General features: G+C 32.7%; 1 protein-coding gene across 2 annotated transcripts; it reads right to left on the bottom strand.

Annotated features, from left to right (window-relative positions):
- Positions 1–305: 305 nt before the first annotated feature.
- On the bottom strand, positions 306–21,387 carry LOC138335931 (alpha-mannosidase 2C1-like). Of its 2 annotated transcripts, XR_011210367.1 has the most exons (6): positions 21,016–21,387; positions 20,384–20,463; positions 7,173–7,345; positions 4,968–5,071; positions 1,561–3,070; positions 306–1,520 (listed from the first exon to the last, which is right to left on the bottom strand). XR_011210367.1 is itself a non-coding variant. In XM_069285133.1 (5 exons), exons 1-5 carry the CDS (start codon positions 21,195–21,197, stop codon positions 2,941–2,943), a joined length of 669 nt encoding a protein of 222 aa, XP_069141234.1. In that variant the 5' UTR covers positions 21,198–21,387; the 3' UTR covers positions 306–2,940. The 2 variants fall into 2 exon arrangements, 1 of the variants encoding a protein (XP_069141234.1); XM_069285133.1 differs by having other exon boundaries at positions 306–3,070.
- Between the last annotated feature and the right edge of the window lie 319 nt (positions 21,388–21,706).

Below are 21,706 nucleotides of genomic sequence, written 5' to 3'. Positions count from 1 at the left end.
AAATATCTATGAAAACAAATTAATATTGCTGACCAAAGAGCATTTTACAATAAATTACCAAACAGTTTTGTGCAAAAAGCCAACCATTGTGTCTAAAAAATGGTACAATCGACAATTTTACATTAGACGAACAATGATTGTATTTTAGTTTTAGATTAATAATTATATGATTGACAATTACACTAGTTGGCATTTAGGATTATCATTTTGGTGTACTTCTGGACCAGATTGTCTCTATACTCAATGTTTTAAGGAGTATTCAGTTTGCTTTCCTCTTCTATCAATAACGAACACACATCCATGGCTGGAGTAACCGTTTCCTTTATTAACAGGTACGTAGTCATTTAAAGAGAAAATACAAGGTATTGAGATTGTAGACTGAAGAGGACAAGACGCGTCAAGATAGCTTGCTATACTCATTTTATGAAACCGAATGAAAGAGGGAAATGCAAATGAGAAGTACATCGTCGATTAAAGGGAATTTACACTTGGAACATCACAACTAGAGTCAGAATACCTTGGCAAGAATGTTGTGAGTAAGCCTATGATAAGAAGAAGACAAAATATGGAGACGTTTTGCAGATGTTGCAGAACGAGTTTCGGGCTAGCTTGGGAACCGCCAAGATGAGTTAACGTGGAATCTTTAGTAATCGAACAATTGCTCGGCCACCACTACTGACCAACCAATCAATAGACATCTGTTTAAGGTTCGAAAATCAACCAATCAAAAGATAATCTGTATCAGGGCCGAAAACCAACATATCAGAAGATATTTGTTTAAGGGTCGAAACTCCATCAGAAGATATTTGTTTAAGGGTCGAGAACTTACTAATCAGAACATCTTCTGTTTAAAGGATGGAAACCCAAAGATACAGAAACTATTTCTTAAAGGGTCCAACACCAACTGATCAGAAGAACAGCTACATTGTATATTGCATGAGTCTTCACAGTGGACCAACTTCTGTGACATTCTTTAACCATAACGGATGCCACAGAAAGCTTACAAACTATCATCAGTACGTAATCATAGATTATCAGCCTTTATGTACGTCCACCTGCATACATATCTTAAAAATATAGTGAAGTCAATTTTCTTAGAAACATCTCTAACACCAGAACAGTTAAATATTTTTTCTTAGAAATATCTATAACATCTGAACAAATAAATAGTTTTCTTAGAAACATCTCTTACATCTGAACAGTTTAATATGTATGCTTAGAAACATCTGTTACATCTGAACAGTTTAATATTAATCTTACATCTCTAACATCTGAACAGTTTAATATGTATTCTTAGAAACATCTCTTATATCAGATCGGTTTAATAATTTTCTTAGAAACATCTCTGACATCTGAACAGTTTAATATTTTTCTTAAAAACATCTGTAGCATCAGAACAGTTTAATAGTTATCTTAGAAACATCTCTGACATCTGAACAGTTTAATATTTTTCTTAGAAACATCTCTGACATCTGAACAGTTCTCTGACATCTGAACAGTTTAATATTTTTCTTAGAAACCTATGTAGCATCAGAACAGTTTAATATTTATCCTAGAAACATCTCTGACATCTAAACAGTTTAATATTTTATTTCATTGCAAATGTTGATTACCATCAAACGTTAACAATGTTCCAAACTGCAAGTAAAAATGAACATGAGTAGGTACATACACCATATACGTATAACAGAAAGATATCACTATACAATGTACGTATAACAGAAAGATATCACTATACAATGTACGTATAACAGAAAGATATCACTATACAATGTACGTATAACAGAAAGATATCACTATACAATGTACGTATAACAGAAAGATATCACTATACAATGTACGTATAACAGAAAGATATCACTATACAATGTACAAAATCTCTTACAAAATCTAGCTATGGAATGTCCATATCCTTAATCATTTTTCATTCTCATTTTAGTAAAATTAATTTGTCAATCTTAGTTTTCTAAGGTTTTAATAATACATAAAAATCACAGGGATATTGTATTCACGTATAAATATTTAATAGTTGTTTTAATACCTTGTACTACATACCAGTATGTATAATTGTATGAGACAACACGCTTTCTTAGAAAAGGGGCACAGTTCAATGCATGTGGTATGTAAACAAAAATAGAAAATGATTAAAGAAATATAATACTTTAATTGATTCAATAAAGATATTTAAAAAATATAAAATCTGAAATTAATGATGAAAATAAATCATTTTAAATCAGTTTTTTTACTTACCTCCTATTACTAATATTTCAGATCACCAGTCAATGAGCCCATGTGATAAAAACATTGCTATGTACAATGTAATAGTAATACTGAAACTTTACCAAATCTAAAATTACTATCAAAGGGAAGCCTTGTAAATACATCAACTATTTTATGAAGTACCAAATACTTTTCAGATATTTTTACATTACATGTTCCGTTTTATTTGTTACGGGACAAGATACACCCAAATCAATAAAGCATTGTAAAGTATATAACAATGGCACTTATAAATACATCACATAGAAATCAGGATGGTGATCAGGACAAACATGTATATTAGAATCAGACTTAAATAAAAGCTTCATTGACACTTTATAAAAAGTGTACCCTACAAGTATTCCTCTTACATAGACAAAGATGTAGATGAAATGTTCATGCCCATGCATTGTCATAACTTCAACAATAATTTACTTATATAATTATACTTGAAATTCTAGTAATGACAAGATGGTTGGTATGAATTTCAATAATTTTTACTTATTTGTAACTCTAGTAAAGACAAAATGTGCTATATGAATATTAAAATGGACCATGCACATTTGCAACATTTCAATGTTGAACCACTTTCCCAATACCTCTTTATAAAGCAGAAGACCAAAGTACCTTGTCAAAAAACAAAAGATAGTTACATTTTTGATCTTGCTGACTTGGTGACCTCTACTGAAGGTCAATAATGAAAGAGATAACTTGGAATGACTTGATAGTAAATGTAATTTCGTTCTCTCCTACATCTATTTCCTCACCAATGGTTTCTTCCGTTGGTATCTGATCCTCCAAACCATTGCACCTGAAATTATCAAAAGAATTTTAAAAAGCTGATGATATTATGAGATGAAATCACACTTATACATATGTTGAATACTCGAATGTCTCTTGCCTACATGTTTTTTGGACATACAGTAAAACCCCTTTATATTGCCATCACAATATATAAGATTCACACAAAACATTTTAATTAATTCACTAAAATACTAACTGGTCTATTAGTTCCTCTATTTTCCTCAGGATCACTACCTGAAGGTCAAATGGGGAGACAAACAGGCTGATTTTTCAAGTGTATCTCCCAAACATCGTGATGGTAACCCTTACAAGGACGGTTTTGTTTTGTTGTGATAATAACTGTGGTAGAAACAAAGCCCTTACAAGGACGTTTTTTTTTTGTTGTGATGGTAACTGTGGTAGAAACAAAGCCCTTACAAGGACGGTTTTTTTTGTTGTGATGGTAACTGTGGTAGAAACAAAGCCCTTACAAGGACGGGGTTTTTTGTTGTGATAATAACTGTGGTAGAAACAAAGTCCTTACAAGGACATTTTTGTTGTTGTGATGGTAACTGTGGTAGAAATAAAGTCCTTACAAGGACGGGGTTTATTGTTGTGATAATAACCGTGGTAGAAACAAAGTCCTTACAAGGACATTTTTTTTGTTGTGATGGTAACTGTGGTAGAAATAAAGTCCTTACAAGGACGGTTTTATTTTGTTGTGATAATAACCGTGGTAGAAACAAAGTCCTTACGAGGACATTTTTTTTTTGTTGTGATGGTAACTGTGGTAGAAATAAAGTCCTTACAAGGACGGTTTTATTTTGTTGTGATAATAACCGTGGCAGAAACAAAGTCCTTACGAGGACATTTTTTTTTGTTGTGATAATAACTGTGGTAGAAATAAAGTCCTTACAAGGTCGGTTTTGTTTTGTTGTGATAATAACTGTGGTAGAAACAAAGTCCTTACAAGGACGGTTTTGTTTTGTTGTGATAATAACTGTGGTAGAAACAAAGTCCTTACAAGGACGGGTTTTTTTTTTGTTGTGATGGTAACTGTGGTAGAAACAAAGCCCTTACAAGGACGGTTTTGTTTTGTTGTGATAATAACTGTGGTAGAAACAAAGCCCTTACAAGGACGTTTTTTTTGTTGTGATGGTAACTGTGGTAGAAACAAAGCCCTTACAAGGACGGTTTTGTTTTGTTGTGATAATAACTGTGGTAGAAACAAAGCCCTTACAAGGACGGTTTTGTTTTGTTGTGATAATAACTGTGGTAGAAACAAAGTCCTTACAAGGACGGTTTTTTTGTTGTGATGGTAACTGTGGTAGAAACAAAGTCCTTACAAGGACGGTTTTGTTTTGTTGTGATAATAACTGTGGTAGAAACAAAGCCCTTACAAGGACGGTTTTGTTTTGTTGTGATGGTAACTGTGGTAGAAACAAAGCCCTTACAAGCAAGGACAGTTTTGTTGTGATGGTGACTGTGGTAGAAACAATGCCCTTTCAAGGACTGTTTTGTTTTGTTGTAATGGTAACTGCGGTAGAAACAAAGCCCTTACAAGGACAGGTTTGTTGTGACGGTAACTGTGGTAGAAACAAACAAAACCTCAAGGTCAGTATCCTGTATGGCTAGACTTGAGGGTGATTTTACATTAAGCCTGTTGTTGGATACAGTAATTACTGCTTGGATTACTGGTGGTCGACAACAACATCGAGCTGTTGATCAGACAGAAATCAATTACATCCTTATTATATAACTTCATTAGGGTTTATATCTAAATATAACATTATCAAGTTCTATGGACTTAAAGTATTAACTTAATCTTTTATCAATATTCATTTGCTTTCTTCTCTTTTTATCAATGTAAAGATTACTGCTTTGGTAATACTGTTTTTCCCCCATGATATAGAAATAATCTATACCTGTAAATGTTGGTAAAGGGAAGCAAGCACATAAGACAGGTCCGTGTTTCTCCTCCGAACGCTTCATAAACACGTAACACAATGCTATTTACCTTCTTCTCACACTGAAAATAAACAAAAAAGCAAAAAAAACTTCATCAAATAACTGTTTTCAACATTACAAAATTTGGCTGATCAATTCATTGTGGTAATTAGACTTTTTCAATTTTCTGTTGTGAGAATATATGCAGGAAAACTTATCCCAATTTCAACAAAGCATCATCAATTTAGTAACAAAATTTTTTAAAATCTAACTTAATCTTCTAAGCTTTCTGTTTGATTGATATTTTGACATAAAAGCACTTTAATACCAACAGAAATCCATATCTATTTGTCACATGTCAAATTAGTGCCTGAAGTGATCTCCCTGGGACCTATCACAAAAGTCAGTCATGTACTTTTCATGGAATTCAATTTGTCACAAATTGTGGTGATTTCCATAACCCCATTGAAACATACATCATGGATGTGCCATTGTTACATATAATCTTGATTACATTTACACAAATCTCAAACTCTGTTCTTTATCACTTCCTCCTTATCATCTTTCTGACAAAGGCTGATTTCTTAACAAAGTCATGTTGTACTAATACAAATATTTTCGGCTTGCTTTTTAAGATTTTTCTTTCATACCAAATGTTCGGATTTTATCAGTATTGAACTTATCAAATAACTTTTTAATAGTCCTTCTACAGCGATAGGAATTCAAAACAGAATATTTCCGTATGGAGTACTAAATGTCATCAAATCACTTATCTTTAATTAATTTATGGCATTTTCCTCACAGATTTTCATCCAGTTGAATGTGAATGAAGGAATCAGAGAAATGCATGTCAGTGTTAAATAAGAGACATGTTCTCAGAAACTTTAATCCATCAGAAGATATCTTATAGGTGTCGTATAGCAAGACTTGATGTTGCAATTAATAGCTGCAATTCTGTTTTTCATATCTCATAAATCTGTATTTGGGCATGACATTTGAATGAATCATTTTCTGTCCTTCCTCCCTAAAAACTTGAGACCTTTTAATTTGTCTCTTTATTTATCACTAAATCATCAACTGTCATTTTTTTTCATATTTCAATTATTAAAGAAATTAATTTTCTCTTTATTTGTCAGCAGTGAATCTCCTAGGCTATCAATTGGAATCACATTTATACTTAATGCTGGGATTTAATTTTATCCTCTTTATTTCTGACAATTCATCTCTCGCATTAAATCACATGAAAATGTTTCATTTTTGAAGTTGGACCTTGAATTTCCTGTCAAGTACATACTCATCAAATTTGTACAAGATAATCAATTAAGTTAACTACAAAGAGATTATTCAATCCCTATACCAGGAAAACGTAAAAACATAATTATGGAGAAAGTGATTAAATTAAAAGAAATAATAAGGTTTAAAACCTATGGACAGGCTTCTTCGAATTCTGACTCTAATGCACTCTCAAAACTTCTACAACAATTTAATTCTTATATATAAAGAATAATTGCTTTAAAAATAGTTTACATAATTATTAAAATCACATTAAAACACCTATTCTGCATTCATTTAATAACATTTCATATTAGTTAATTCATCTGCATTCAGCAATTTTAAATACTTATCTTTGAAATTAGTTTACAGAAATTTATAATACATTTATCCAAACAAGAGGCCCATGGGCCTTAGCGGTCACCTGAGTTCGGATACAGAATGAAACAAAGACATATAAACACTGTATATATTGGTCTATCAGGCCCTTGAAATCAGTCAATGATTTTATAAATTTGACTTTTTAATCTATGAAGAGTATTTAGTTCACTCAAATCTCTGAATGTCAAAAGAAGATTTTTTGAAATTTTAGTCATTTTGACAATGGCTTTCTGAATTGAAATGCTATATTAAATCATTTTTTTCAAATACTTGTGGCTTAATTTAATTGGAATAATACTACCAACTTTCTTTCGCGGCTACTAAATTTCATGATTTACAATTCACAACAAGTTCACAAAGATTAATATTTGTGATTCAAAAATTGAATGGAAATTCATATCAATTGAAGATATGTAGATATTAATTTGTGGGGATAAACTTATGCGATTTTACATGTATTGCAAACTTTGCATAAATTGCACGCGAAAGGAAGTTGATTTACAGTAGTTATTTTGCCCGTAAATACTGACCCTTTTAACTGTCTCTAGAATGACCTGTGGTGTGTCCAATTTGAAGAAACTAGTGGGATCTGTACCCACGTTATTGGCCAGAGCTATGTCCCCTCCATTATCTCTCTGCCCTACATACAGGGGACAGTTGAGGTTATAGGCTTGCTGTATCACACCAGCTTCCTGAAAACTCCCTGAAAAAGTCATACAGCACTTTTAATATTCCAAAAACTGCAATACAATGCAACTTAAAAAGAAGAAGTGCAAAATGGGAAATATTAATGCATGACGACATACAAAGCAATTGATGGCTACAGATCGTCCTGACCCTTTGCGTCAAATAGTCGAAATAAAACAGAAAAGAGTTCACAGATAACATACAGATAGATTTTCAATAGCATGAAACAGAACCAAAGGTTATTTAAAATTATGATGTTTATGCTAAGAACCAGAGACGAACACTTACATTACTTAAAAATATTCCTGTGACATCATCCATTGTGTAAAAACAGATGTTCTGTTTCACAATTCCATGATGGCTAATTGGATAATTTAAGTAATACTGTTAGAGAATAAAATATCCAACAGTCCCAATCTAGTGATAAATATGCACAATTTTTTAGCATTGAGAACAATAAAGTACAATGAAATCAAAAGTTTATTTCGGCCGTTGATGGGTGTATTTTCTCTGGCCTTTTCTCCACCAACTCGTTGTTTATCCTATACTTACAAACTTATTATGGAAGTAACCAGAACAAGGAATATACAGACAATGTAGTGACACAAAGTGTGGTTTTATATCACTTTATACTGTCATTTACCATTAAATTGAAGGCATGGATGTTTATAATATACAGACAATGTAGTGACACAAAGTGTGGTTTTATATCACTTTATACTGTCATTTACCATTAAATTGAAGGCATGGATGTTTATAATATACAGACAATGTAGTGACACAAAGTGTGGTTTTATATCACTTTATACTGTCATTTACCATTAAATTGAAGGCATGGATGTTTATAATATGCAGACAATGTAGTGACACAAAGTGTGGTTTTATATCACTTTATACTGTCATTTACCATTAAACTGAAGGCATGGATGTTTATAATATGCAGACAATGTAGTGACACAAAGTGTGGTTTTATATCACTTTATACTGTCATTTACCATTAAATTGAAGGCATGGATGTTTATAATATACAGACAATGTAGTGAAACAAAGTGTGGTTTTATATCACTTTATACTGTCATTTACCATTAAATTGAAGGCATGGATGTTTATAATACACAGACAATGTAGGTGACACAAAGTGTGGTTTTATATCACTTTATACTGTCATTTACCATTAAATTGAAGGCATGGATGTTTATAATATACAGACAATGTAGTGACACAAAGTGTGGTTTTATATCACTTTATACTGTCATTTACCATTAAATTGAAGGCATGGATGTTTATATAATATACAGACAATGTAGTGACACAAAGTGTGGTTTTATATCACTTTATACTGTCATTTACCATTAAATTGAAGGCATGGATGTTTATAATATACAGACAATGTAGTGACACAAAGTGTGGTTTTATATCACTTTATACTGTCATTTACCATTAAATTGAAGGCATGGATGTTTATAATATACAGACAATGTAGTGACACAAAGTGTGGTTTTATATCACTTTATACTGTCATTTACCATTAAATTGAAGGCATGGATGTTTATAATATACAGACAATGTAGTGACACAAAGTGTGGTTTTATATCACTTTATACTGTCATTTACCATTAAATTGAAGGCATGGATGTTTATAATATACAGACAATGTAGTGTGACACAAAGTGTGGTTTTATATCACTTTATACTGTCATTTACCATTAAATTGAAGGCATGGATGTTTATAATATACAGACAATGTAGTGACACAAAGTGTGGTTTTATATCACTTTATACTGTCATTTACCATTAAATTGAAGGCATGGATGTTTATAATATACAGACAATGTAGTGACACAAAGTGTGGTTTTATATCACTTTATACTGTCATTTACCATTAAATTGAAGGCATGGATGTTTATAATATACAGACAATGTAGTGACACAAAGTGTGGTTTTATATCACTTTATACTGTCATTTACCATTAAACTGAAGATATGGATGTTATATAATATACAGACAATGTAGTGACACAAAGTGTGGTTTTTATATCACTTTATACTGTCATTTACCATTAAATTGAAGGCATGGATGTTTATAATATACAGACAATGTAGTGACACAAAGTGTGGTTTTATATCACTTTATACTGTCATTTACCATTAAATTGAAGGCATGGATGTTTATAATATACAGACAATGTAGTGACACAAAGTGTGGTTTTATATCACTTTATACTGTCATTTACCATTAAATTGAAGGCATGGATGTTTATAATATAGACAATGTAGTGACACAAAGTGTGGTTTTATATCACTTTATCCTGCAACTGTCCCACATACTGACCGATAACTACTGCCGGATAAACTTGTGCTTTATCCGTCAATACGATATGCTTTATCCGTCAATACGATCACGTGAATTTGTTCCATATATGACGGCACTTTTTCTAACTTGACCCAGAACTTGAACCTTCCGGCGAATGAAACGTCATTCAGTCCCGCTAAAACGTGACGTCACATTCACCGAAATGACGTCAATTTTACGATATCGAAAATCTCGTATGGCGGTGCCGTCTTTTTCTTGGCTCATGACAAAGGTATGTATTGTTAAGTAATTCTTTAATGGGTATTTATTGTTATTTGAGTATTTTCATTTCCTTTCAGTGATATATCACACTGAATAGAATTTCGGTGACTGTTTGTAAATGCGCTTATTTATTTCCCACGGCAGTAAAAAGGAGTGCACTCTCATTCGGTTAAGTGAATGAATCTTTACCTCCGCATCAAAGAATCGTCTCGCTTCGAGCGAAACAAAGTAAGGAACTGTCAATTTGCTTTCGTTTTGAATGCCATAATGGTTGCAGGATAAACAGAATACACGGTTAGTATCTTACAATACAAGGTTTATTTTGGTGGGGACACGGAAAGCCGAGATGACTCGGCAAAGCCTCGTCATCTCGGCTTTCCTAAGTCTCGCAACAAAATAAACCTTGTATTGTAAGATACTAACCGTGTATTCTCTATTTATACTGTCATTTACCATTAAACTGAAGGCATGGATGTTTATAATATACAGACAATGTAGTGACACAAAGTGTGGTTTTATATCACTTTATACTGTCATTTACCATTACATTGAAGGCATGGATGTTTATAATATACAGACAATGTAGTGACACAAAGTGTGGTTTTATATCACTTTATACTGTCATTTACCATTAAATTGAAGACATGGATGTTTATAATATACAGACAATGTAGTGACACAAAGTGTGGTTTTTATATCACTTTATACTGTCATTTACCATTAAATTGAAGGCATGGATGTTTATAATATACAGACAATGTAGTGACACGAAGTGTGGTTTTATATCACTTTATACTGTCATTTACCATTAAATTGAAGGCATGGATGTTTATAATATACAGACAATGTAGTGACACAAAGTGTGGTTTTATATCACTTTATACTGTCATTTACCATTAAATTGAAGGCATGGATGTTTATAATATACAGACAATGTAGTGACACAAAGTGTGGTTTTATATCACTTTATACTGTCATTTACCGTTAAATTGAAGGCATGGATGTTTATAATATACAGACAATGTAGTGACACAAAGTGTGGTTTTATATCACTTTATACTGTCATTTACCATTAAACTGAAGGCATGGATGTTTATAATATACAGACAATGTAGTGACACAAAGTGTGGTTTTATATCACTTTATACTGTCATTTACCATTAAATTGAAGGCATGGATGTTTATAATATACAGACAATGTAGTGACACAAAGTGTGGTTTTATATCACTTTATACTGTCATTTACCATTAAATTGAAGGCATGGATGTTTATAATATACAGACAATGTAGTGACACAAAGTGTGGTTTTATATCACTTTATACTGTCATTTACCATTAAATTGAAGGCATGGATGTTTATAATATACAGACAATGTAGTGACACAAAGTGTGGTTTTATATCACTTTATACTGTCATTTACCATTAAATTGAAGGCATGGATGTTTATAATATACAGACAATGTAGTGACACAAAGTGTGGTTTTATATCACTTTATACTGTCATTTACCATTAAATTGAAGGCATGGATGTTTATAATACACAGACAATGTAGTGACACAAAGTGTGGTTTTATATCACTTTATACTGTCATTTACCATTAAACTGAAGGCATGGATGTTTATAATATATAGCATAATAATTAGGGTTTCAATAATCAAAATAAATTGTTTTGTACAGCATACACTAACTTTTTGTTAACACTGTTATCAACATATACATGTTTTTCTATTGTTATGTAAAGTGATGAAGAAGATAAATCATCTGTCAGGGTACAAGATAGGGACCTGATAGTTATAGGGCCTGATTGGAATGTCGATATGTAAGTGATACGTAACTAAACATGTAACGACACATCTACTCCATCATACTGATGGCATCAGTCTGGGATATAGTGCATCCAACATGGCTACAGGATAAACCAGTATTAACGTCGCTATCCAAAGGCATGGCACAATCAAGATATTTCAGACAATTTCTAAATCATAAAGATCAGCTAGTATTTAGATATATTGTCAGGATTTAACCATAAAATACTCACAGAATAATTTCCATGACATTCTGTGACCATACATGTACCGTTATTTAGACCAAATGAGTCTTATGACTGGTCTGACAAGTGTGCCAAAATGATTTTGTTACATTTTGGGATGACCATTAACATGAATCTATCCATGCCTCGTGAAGCCATCTCCTTTAGCAAAGATGATGGTAAATTTGTAGAGATAAAGTCTTGATTCAATCACAGCCAGATCATCGTTATATGGTATGTCAACATTAAAAAGATAAAATTACACAATAAACGATGTTGTGGATCTACTGAAAACTTCATAATAGTGCGCATGCACTTTAAACAAATAATTGCACTATCAATGCAAATAAATCTTTATTTGGTAAAATGCAATCATTCTCCATGCTTGATATACAAGTGAACATTTCAACTCATGCTCAAGTAAATCAATAAAAAGGATATTGGCCTGAAAGATCATCAACATGGAATTGTAAAATGTGTATACATATTAGATAGATTGATACTCAGAAGGAAAATCTGTACGCTCAGTGTTTCTAAGAAGAGATGCTCTCTAAGTCAGCATGCAGAGCTACTAGCTCAAAGAATAACACTTACTTACATATTCTAACAAAAAAGAGACTCTTTTTATTCCTCAATGGAAAAGCTAACAAAGCTTCTTTTATATACTTATTTACAACATTTGACTGCTGATGGTGAATTCATTAAATCTTCAATGAATATAGATATAGCAAAATTTAGGGCTTTTCACTTTTTGGTGAAAAGACCTTTTGTTTTCGTTAAGTTTCTTATTCTTCTTCTTATTATTAGGGCTTTTCACTATTTGTGAAAAGACCTATTGTTTTCGTTAAGTTTCTTATTCTTATTATTATTCTTATTATTATTCTTCTTCCTGTTTTGGTGAATGCTCTATCGGTCAAACGGAAAGACATAGGATAAAAAAGATTGCAGTATTTTAAAACTATATATCAGAAGGTGATCCTTGAACAAAATTAAGAAGGTCAAAAATTCCAAAATGGCCGCCATGAAGTAAAACCTAAAAACACAAAAACTGCTATAAGTCAAAAAGTATGAAAGCTATTTCAAATCTGAAGGTATTTTATTGTAGGGAATGAACATATCTAACTTTTACCCAATACATGTTTCCACAAAAGATGTCTCCTTAAAAAGCTTGCTAGAGGTCAAAGTTTACAAAAAAGTGACTATTTTTAGAATTTTTTTATTATTAAATTTTTTCCAAACTTTTTGCATTAAATCGATGCAGTATCTCATTCTGAAGGTTTTGATGTCTTCAAATAAAAAATTGGTCCACTAAATAATCTTTTATGATGTAATTAATATTTAACAAAGTATTTTTTGCAAATTTCGACAATTATATTTAAACATCTCCTCTGATTCCACCAGTCCAATCAAGCCCAAACTCACACACAAGATCTTCCACTTATCACCGTGACCAATTCTTGTTAATATGGTGTCAATTCGAATTCAAACATGGCCGAAATGACGTCACTTCCGGTTTAACCTAGACAGCCATAACTCGTTAACCATTGAGCCAATTCCTTTTATTTTTTTTAAATGTTATGTAGAATAGCATACTGAGAAACTTTGTAATTGTACATTTTTTCTCTAAAATGTCAACTTCCAGTTGTTTATTGACTCATAGTGCAAAATCGCCATTTTCGGTGAAAATCACGAAAAAATCTTCTTCTAAAGATCTACATAGTATAGAGGCTTCATGTTTTGCATGAAGTAAGCATAGGTAGTTGACTATCGGGTTTGAAAAAGTAAATGAGCTTGACCTTCATACAAGCTTAGGTCACAGAGTGCGTGTGATTGTAGAGTTATGAAAATAATCCTGTGAAAATTCAGCTCATTGAGACAGCCGTAGCTCGTTAACCACAAAGCCAATAACTTTCATTTTTGGATATGTTATGTAGAATCAAAAATGAAACAATTAATTTAATTATCACTTTTCTGTAAAAGGTCATCTTCCGGTTGGAAATCAGGGACAAAGTTCAAAAATGGAATTTTTTGACAAAATCATTAAAAATCATCTTCTGAATTTCCAGAAGGCTTAGAGACCTAATATTAAGCATGAAGCATGCTGACATAAATGCCTACCAAGTTTGTTAATGTGATTGACCTTGACTTATATCAAAGGGCACTCGGGCTAACAATCCTTAAATCTTCAAATGACTTATTGTAAAGTTCTGAAAGGCCTAAGACCTGGTATTGGACTTTTGGTACATTGAAACTAAGCGCTACCAAGTGTGTTATCAATGATCTTGAACAGAGCAGCTTTTAGATGAAAAGCCCGTCAAATTGTCCCGGTGACGATTTCTAGTTATTATTATTCTTATTATTCTTCTTCCTGTTTTTGTGAAGGCTCTATCGGTCAAACGGTAAGACATATGATAAAAATTATTTCGGTATGTTTAAACCATGAATCTGAAGGTGTTCCATGAACAAAATTAAGTAGGTCAAAAATTCCAAAATGGCCGCCATGACGTAAAACCTAAAAACACAAAATCTATTATAACTCAAAAAGTATGAAAGCTTTAAAGGTATTTTATTGTAAGAAATGGACATATCTAACTTTTACCCAATACATGTTTCCACAAAATATGTCTTGTAAAAAAGCTCGCTATTAGGCCAAAGTTTACCAAAAGTATATATATTTAATTTTTTTTTTATTATTCATTTTCCCCCAGCTTTTTTCAATACATCGATTCAGGATGTCATTTTGAAGGTTTGGATGTCTTCAAAAATCAAATTGGTCCACTAATTAATTTTTTATGACGTAATTAATATTTAACTAAGATTTTTTTGCAGATTTCGACAATTATATTTTAAACATCTCCTCTGATTCCACCAGTCCGATCAAGCCCAAACTCACACAAGATCTTCCACTTTTTACCGTAACTAGTTCTGGTTAATATGGTGTTGATTCAAATTCAAATATGGCCGCAATGACGTCACTTCCGGTTTAACCTAGACAGCCATAACTCGTTAATCACTGAGCCAATTTCTTTCATTTTTTTTATATGTGATGTAGAATAGCATACTGAGAAACTTTGTAATTGTACATTTTTCTCTAAAATGTCAACTTCCAGTTCATCATTGACTCATAATGCAAAATCGCCATTTTCGGTGAAAATCACGAAAAAATCTTCTTGTCAAGTTCTACATGGTATAGAGGCTTCATGTTTTGCATGAAGTAAGCTGAGGTAGTTGACTATCAGATTTAAAAAAAATAAACGAGCTTGACCTTCATCCAAGGTCACAGAGTGCATGTTATTGTAGAGTTATGAAAATAATCCTGTGAAAATTCAGCTCATTGAGACAGCCGTAGCTCGTTAACCAAAAAGCCAATTACTTTCATTTTTGGATATGTTATGTAGAATCAAAAATGAAACAATTCATTTTGTGACAACTTTTATGTAAAACGCCAACTTCCGGTTAGAAATAAGGGACAAAGTTCAAAACTGCAATTTTTCGACAAAATCATTAAAAAATCTTCTTCTCCATTTCTAGAAGGCCTAGAGACCTTATATTAAGCATGAAGCATGCTGACATAAATGCCTACCAAGTTTTTTAATTTGATTGACCTTGACCTATATCAAAGGGCACTCGGGCTAACAATCCTAAAATCTTCAAATGACTTATTGTAAAGTTCTGAAAGGCCTAAGACCTGGTATTGGACTTTTGGTACATTGAAACTAAAGGCTACCAAGTGTTTTATAAATGACCTTGAACGAAGTAGCTTTTAGGTGAAAAGCCCGTCAAATTGTCCCGGTGACAATTTCTAGTTTGATATTGAAATGCATCAACCTGCAGTTTTCTGTATATATATATCCATCTTGATTTAATTATCGTGGAGTAACTACATCATCATCAAAGTATTGATCAAGTCTCGTTTTTGGACAAATATATTTTTATCAACTTCTATGCCCAAAGCATCAATTATATTTAAAGTGGAATAGCACCAGACTTCACATGGTCAGGCTCTAAGAATCATGTTTCATGGCCATTTCCTTATACTATTCATTGAGATTCTGCACTGGTTTTCAGTAGAGTTTATTAATTATTAGTATTTCACAGATTTCTGCATTACACTTTTCACATTGTTAACACTTTGATTACTGACAGTTTGAAAATGTATACGTATTACAAATGAATGAGACCAGAATGTTCACAGAGATGGAGAGAAAACAGTCGATCATCTGATTATCTTACTAGTGGAACAGATCTTTAAAAGCTGTTCACGTTAGATACTCTACAATATGTAAATATCAACACAGTTTCGCAATAAATTTCCGAACCGCTAACGTTGTTGACATCATTTTTCTATTGGAAGGTCATCAAGAATTCATTGTTCAAGCTTGGCTCAATGATGTGAGGGCGGATAAGATTTCTAGGCCATTTTCAACGGCTTGATATCCCTGTACTGCCAAAGATTTCTAGTACAGTGCCATCAATCTATGTCTCCAACCAAATCATATTCAGATCGCTCAACTTCACCTAGGTGCTTGTAATTGCATTCATTTCTGCTTCATTTCCATTGTAAAATGAGGTAAATGAGAACAGCTGAAGTGTTTTATAGCAATCAATGGGGGTAACAGATAATCTGTTTTGTATGGTATAAATTATGTATTAAAATATATTCTAAATACCTACATCATACCTACACAGATCACAAACACTATTGTACAGGAGGTATAATGGTTCTCTAATTATCTAAATCTGTCATCACAGCATAATTGTATACTCTGTACATGTTTTAAATAAATATACTTTACCGCAAGTATCTAGAACCCCTCGCTGTGTTTATTTTTTAATTTTTTTTTTCATTTTTGAAACATAATTTGGTAATTTAATGAAGGAAATGACTTTTTTGATATCATTACTTTTCCCTGTTTTTTTTTTATTCATAATTATTAATTTTCAAAATAACTACACAGAAAAACTTAAAAAGATAGGTTTTATTATCTTTATCGATATATTTTTGTAAATGTTTCATACTTGATGAATATCATATATTTATAATTTTTGAAATTTTTAATTACTTTAATTGTTGTTTTCTAGGGGGGGGGGGGGGTGTTCAATGTTGTTCTTTTATTTTTGAAAATAGAAATCGCTGTATTGCTCCATCTTAAATCTTTTGAGAGAAAATATGGTTCTTTGATTGATTCCTGAAACAGATACTTGGAGTCTATAAAGGTCAGTATCCTAAAGAACACTTGACGGTGCTAATTTAGCTTGTCTAAGATAACTAAGTCAGCAACTAGTTTCTCATGAATATAAATAATACTATTTGCCTTTGACAGGAAATGAAAACCTACAAAGATAAGTGACACTGTGACCCAGCTTCTTATTGCTTCCATTTTCTGTCGACCCTTTGGTGGAAGACCAAGGAAATTAGTTGAGGTCAGTTTGACCTTCAGCCATTTATTAATAAAAGTTCTACAAATTAAATTTGTCGTAATACACTATCTTTATGAGCAATAAAAATACATAATAATGTCTATCAATACATTTTGGGCTATCTATTTGTGAAATATTGCATTATACAATATGGCTGTTCTAAAGCTTTGAATTCCAATGATGGCCCTGTATGAATCAGATTACATTGAATTCCAATGATGGCCCTGTATGAATCAGGATACATTGAATTCCAATGATGGCCCTGTATGAATCAGGTTACATTGAATTCCAATGATGGCCCTGTATGAATCAGGTTACATTGAATTCCAATGATGGCCCTCTAGGAATCAGGTTACATTGAATTCCAATGATGGCCCTGTATGAATCAGGTTACATTGAATTCCAATGATGGCCCTGTATGAATCAGGTTACATTGTGGCCCTGTATGAATCAGGTTACATTGAATTCCAATGATGGCCCTGAATGAATCAGGTTACATTGTAGCCCTGTATGAATCAGGTTACATTGAATTCCAATGATGGCCCTGTATGAATCAGGTTACATTGAATTCCAATGATGGCCATGTATGAATCAGGTTACATTGTGGCCCTGTATGAATCAGGTTACATTGAATTCCAATGATGGCCATGTATGAATCAGGTTACATTGAATTCCAATAATGGCCATGTATGAATCAGGTTACATTGAATTCCAATGATGGCCCTGAATTCCAATGATGGCCCTGTATGAATCAGGTTACATTGAATTCCAATGATGGCCCTGTATGAATCAGGTTACATTGAATTCCAATGATGGCCCTGTATGAATCAGGTTACATTGAATTCCAATGATGGCCCTGTATGAATCAGGTTACATTGAATTCCAATGATGGCCATGTATGAATCAGGTTACATTGAATTCCAATGATGGCCCTGTATGAATCAGGTTACATTGAATTCCAATGATGGCCATGTATGAATCAGGTTACATTGAATTCCAATAATGGCCATGTATGAATCAGGTAACATCAAATTCCAATGATGGCCCTGTATGAATCAGGTTACATTGAATTCCAATGATGGCCCTGTATGAATCAGGTTACATTGAATTCCAATGATGGCCCTGTATGAATCAGGTTACATTGAATTCCAATGATGGCCCTGTATGAATCAGGTTACATTGAATTCCAATGATGGCCCTGTGTGAATCAAGTTACATTGAATTCCAATGTATGAATCAGGTTACATGATGGCCCTGTATGAATCAGGTTACATTGAATTCCAATGATGGCCATGTATGAATCAGGTTACATTGAATTCCAATAATGGCCATGTATGAATCAGGTTACATCAAATTCCAATGATGGCCCTGTATGAATCAGGTTACATTGAATTCCAATGATGGCCCTGTATGAATCAGGTTACATTGAATTCCAATGATGGCCCTGTATGAATCAGGTAACATTGAATTCCAATGATGGCCCTGTATGAATCAGCTTACATTGAATTCCAATGATGGCCCTGAATTCCAATGATGGCCCTGTATGAATCAGGTTACATTGAATTCCAATGATGGCCCTGTGTGAATCAAGTTACATTGAATTCCAATGATGGCCCTGTATGAATCAGGTTACATTGAATTCCAATGATGGCCCTGTATGAATCAGGTTACATTGAATTCCAATGATGGCCCTGTATGAATCAGGTTACATTGAATTCCAATGATGGCCCTGTATGAATCAGGTTACATTGAATTCCAATGATGGCCCTGTATGAATCAGGTTACATTGAATTCCAATGATGGCCCTGTATGAATCAGGTTACATTGAATTCCAATGATGGCCATGTATGAATCAGGTTACATTGAATTCCAATGATGGCCCTGTATGAATCAGGTTACATTGAATTCCAATGATGGCCATGTATGAATCAGGTTACATTGTGGCCCTGTATGAATCAGATTACATTGAATTCCAATGATGGCCATGTATGAATCAGGTTACATTGAATTCCAATGATGGCCCTGTATGAATCAGGTTACATTGAATTCCAATGATGGCCATGTATGAATCAGGTTACATTGAATTCCAATAATGGCCCTGTATGAATCAGGTTACATTGAATTCCAATGATGGCCATGTATGAATCAGGTTACATTGAATTCCAATGATAGCCCTGTATGAATCAGGTTACATTGAATTCCAATGATGGCCATGTATGAATCAGGTTACATTGTGGCCCTGTATGAATCAGATTACATTGAATTCCAATGATGGCCCTGTATGAATCAGGTTACATTGAATTCCAATGATGGCCTTGTATGAATCAGGTTACATTGAATTCCAATGATGGCCCTGTATGAATCAGGTTACATTGAATTCCAATGATGGCCATGTATGAATCAGGTTACATTGAATTCCAATAATGGCCATGTATGAATCAGGTTACATTGAATTCCAATGATGGCCTGGTATGAATCAGGTAAGGCCCATATAAATGTTAGTTCTACCATAATACTTAGTAACTAAACAATACATCATGCACCAGCTGTCTCTTCACCAGGTATTTAAAACATTACCACTATAAGAAACAAATTACTGTTATATTGTATCACTTTCTTTTGATAAATTAATCTTCAAACATAACTTAAATGTCTGCTATTTTTGTATCTGTAATGCATAACAAAAGTTTTATCTATACATTAATTGTTGTGTATGCCTACTACTCACTGTATCATATATTTATTGTATTGTACCACATCTATTTCATTCTGTACTAATGCTATTCTAAGTCATTAAGTGTAATTAGTTTTGTATTCACTTAAAATGTTAGTAGGATAGCTTACGAGAAACAAACATTTATGTACTGTACCAGTATTTACAATGACCTTGACTTTTAACCTTTGAACCTAAAGTGAAATCCCAAAGAAACAGTTTTGATAAGGAGGCATATATCGTAGAAAACATTTTTACAAAATACAATGTAATTTATAGTTAATGAATAACACTTAATAAAGGTTATGCTCACCTGTATGGGGCATAATTGCATAGGTAAATTTATGTGTTCCCATATCAGCCGTCATATCAGGTGCTTTGGGTGAGCGAAGCCTGCCAATAAATACAAAATATAAATCAGATTATAAAGATGGAATAAGAGACCTGCCCAGGGGAAAAATAGGTACCTTTTAGGTACTTTTTCAGGTGTACCTAAGGTACTTTTTTGGTAAGAAAGAAAAAGAGGGAGAATGATGAGGGGTTTTATATAGTCAATATAGGTGACCAACATAGATACAAGTCAGGACAGGTTCTACATATTCTTATTCACAATGGCTAACACACAGTAATTTTGACACGACGGGTTATTGTATTAAGAAACACTTCATCAATCAAAGAATATACCTATGCCATTTTTATCATAATTATAAAGCTGCTTAAAACCTGACTGAATCCATGTCCACTTAGGTTAAAGGTTGTTTCATTTTTAGACATTGCTCTTTTCATCATCCCATTTAACTTTGACCTATAGTCACTCTAAATCGAAGGGTCAAAGTTAACACTAGAAAAGGTCAACGTTAACACTAGATATATGTCATATAAAAGAGGAAAAGACAACATATAGGGTTTGTATAAAATATTAAAAATGAGACAATTGTGACTTACAATGAGAGTCGGAGTACATTGTCGAGACAAGAGTAGCCATATTTACTGTCGTTAAGTATTGCCAGACCAAATGAATACTCTGATATGTCTGCCCACTTATGTCCACACACCTGGAAATTAAGGTCAGAGGTTATATATACATTGTATATAACCTGGTATATGCAAGGCCATATCATTATCATCAAAACAAAAAGAGAAAGTATAACTTAATTATTGAGTACTGACATATATTCTTTCATTTTATTTGATAAAAAAGCTCTCCTTTGATTTGGTAGATATTAATCTTGAACCCTTTGTTTTGATTGATATCTACCAAAACAAAAAGTTCAAGGTCAATATCTACCAAAACAAGGAGTTCAAGGTCAATATATATCTACTAAACCAAGGAGTTCAAGGTCAATATCTATCAAAACAAAGACTTCAAGGTCAATATCTAACAAAACAAAGGTTTCAATGACAAGATACATACCTACCAAGGCAAAACTTACAAGGATTAAAGGTCAAAATATTTCAAGACAAATGTTCAAGGTCAATATCTACCAAAACAGAGGGTTCAAGGTCAATATCCACCAAAACAGAGGTTTTAAGGTCAAGATATATACCTACCAAAACAAATCATAAAAGGATTAAAGGTCAATATATGTATCAAAACAAATGTTCAAGTTTAATATCCACCAAAATAAGGGGTTCA

Source organism: Argopecten irradians, chromosome 1 (assembly GCF_041381155.1).
Source record: "Argopecten irradians isolate NY chromosome 1, Ai_NY, whole genome shotgun sequence".
NCBI classification, from domain to species: domain Eukaryota; kingdom Metazoa; phylum Mollusca; class Bivalvia; order Pectinida; family Pectinidae; genus Argopecten; species Argopecten irradians.
Note: the sequence above shows the minus strand (reverse complement) of the source record. Positions and strands in the feature narration are given on the sequence as shown.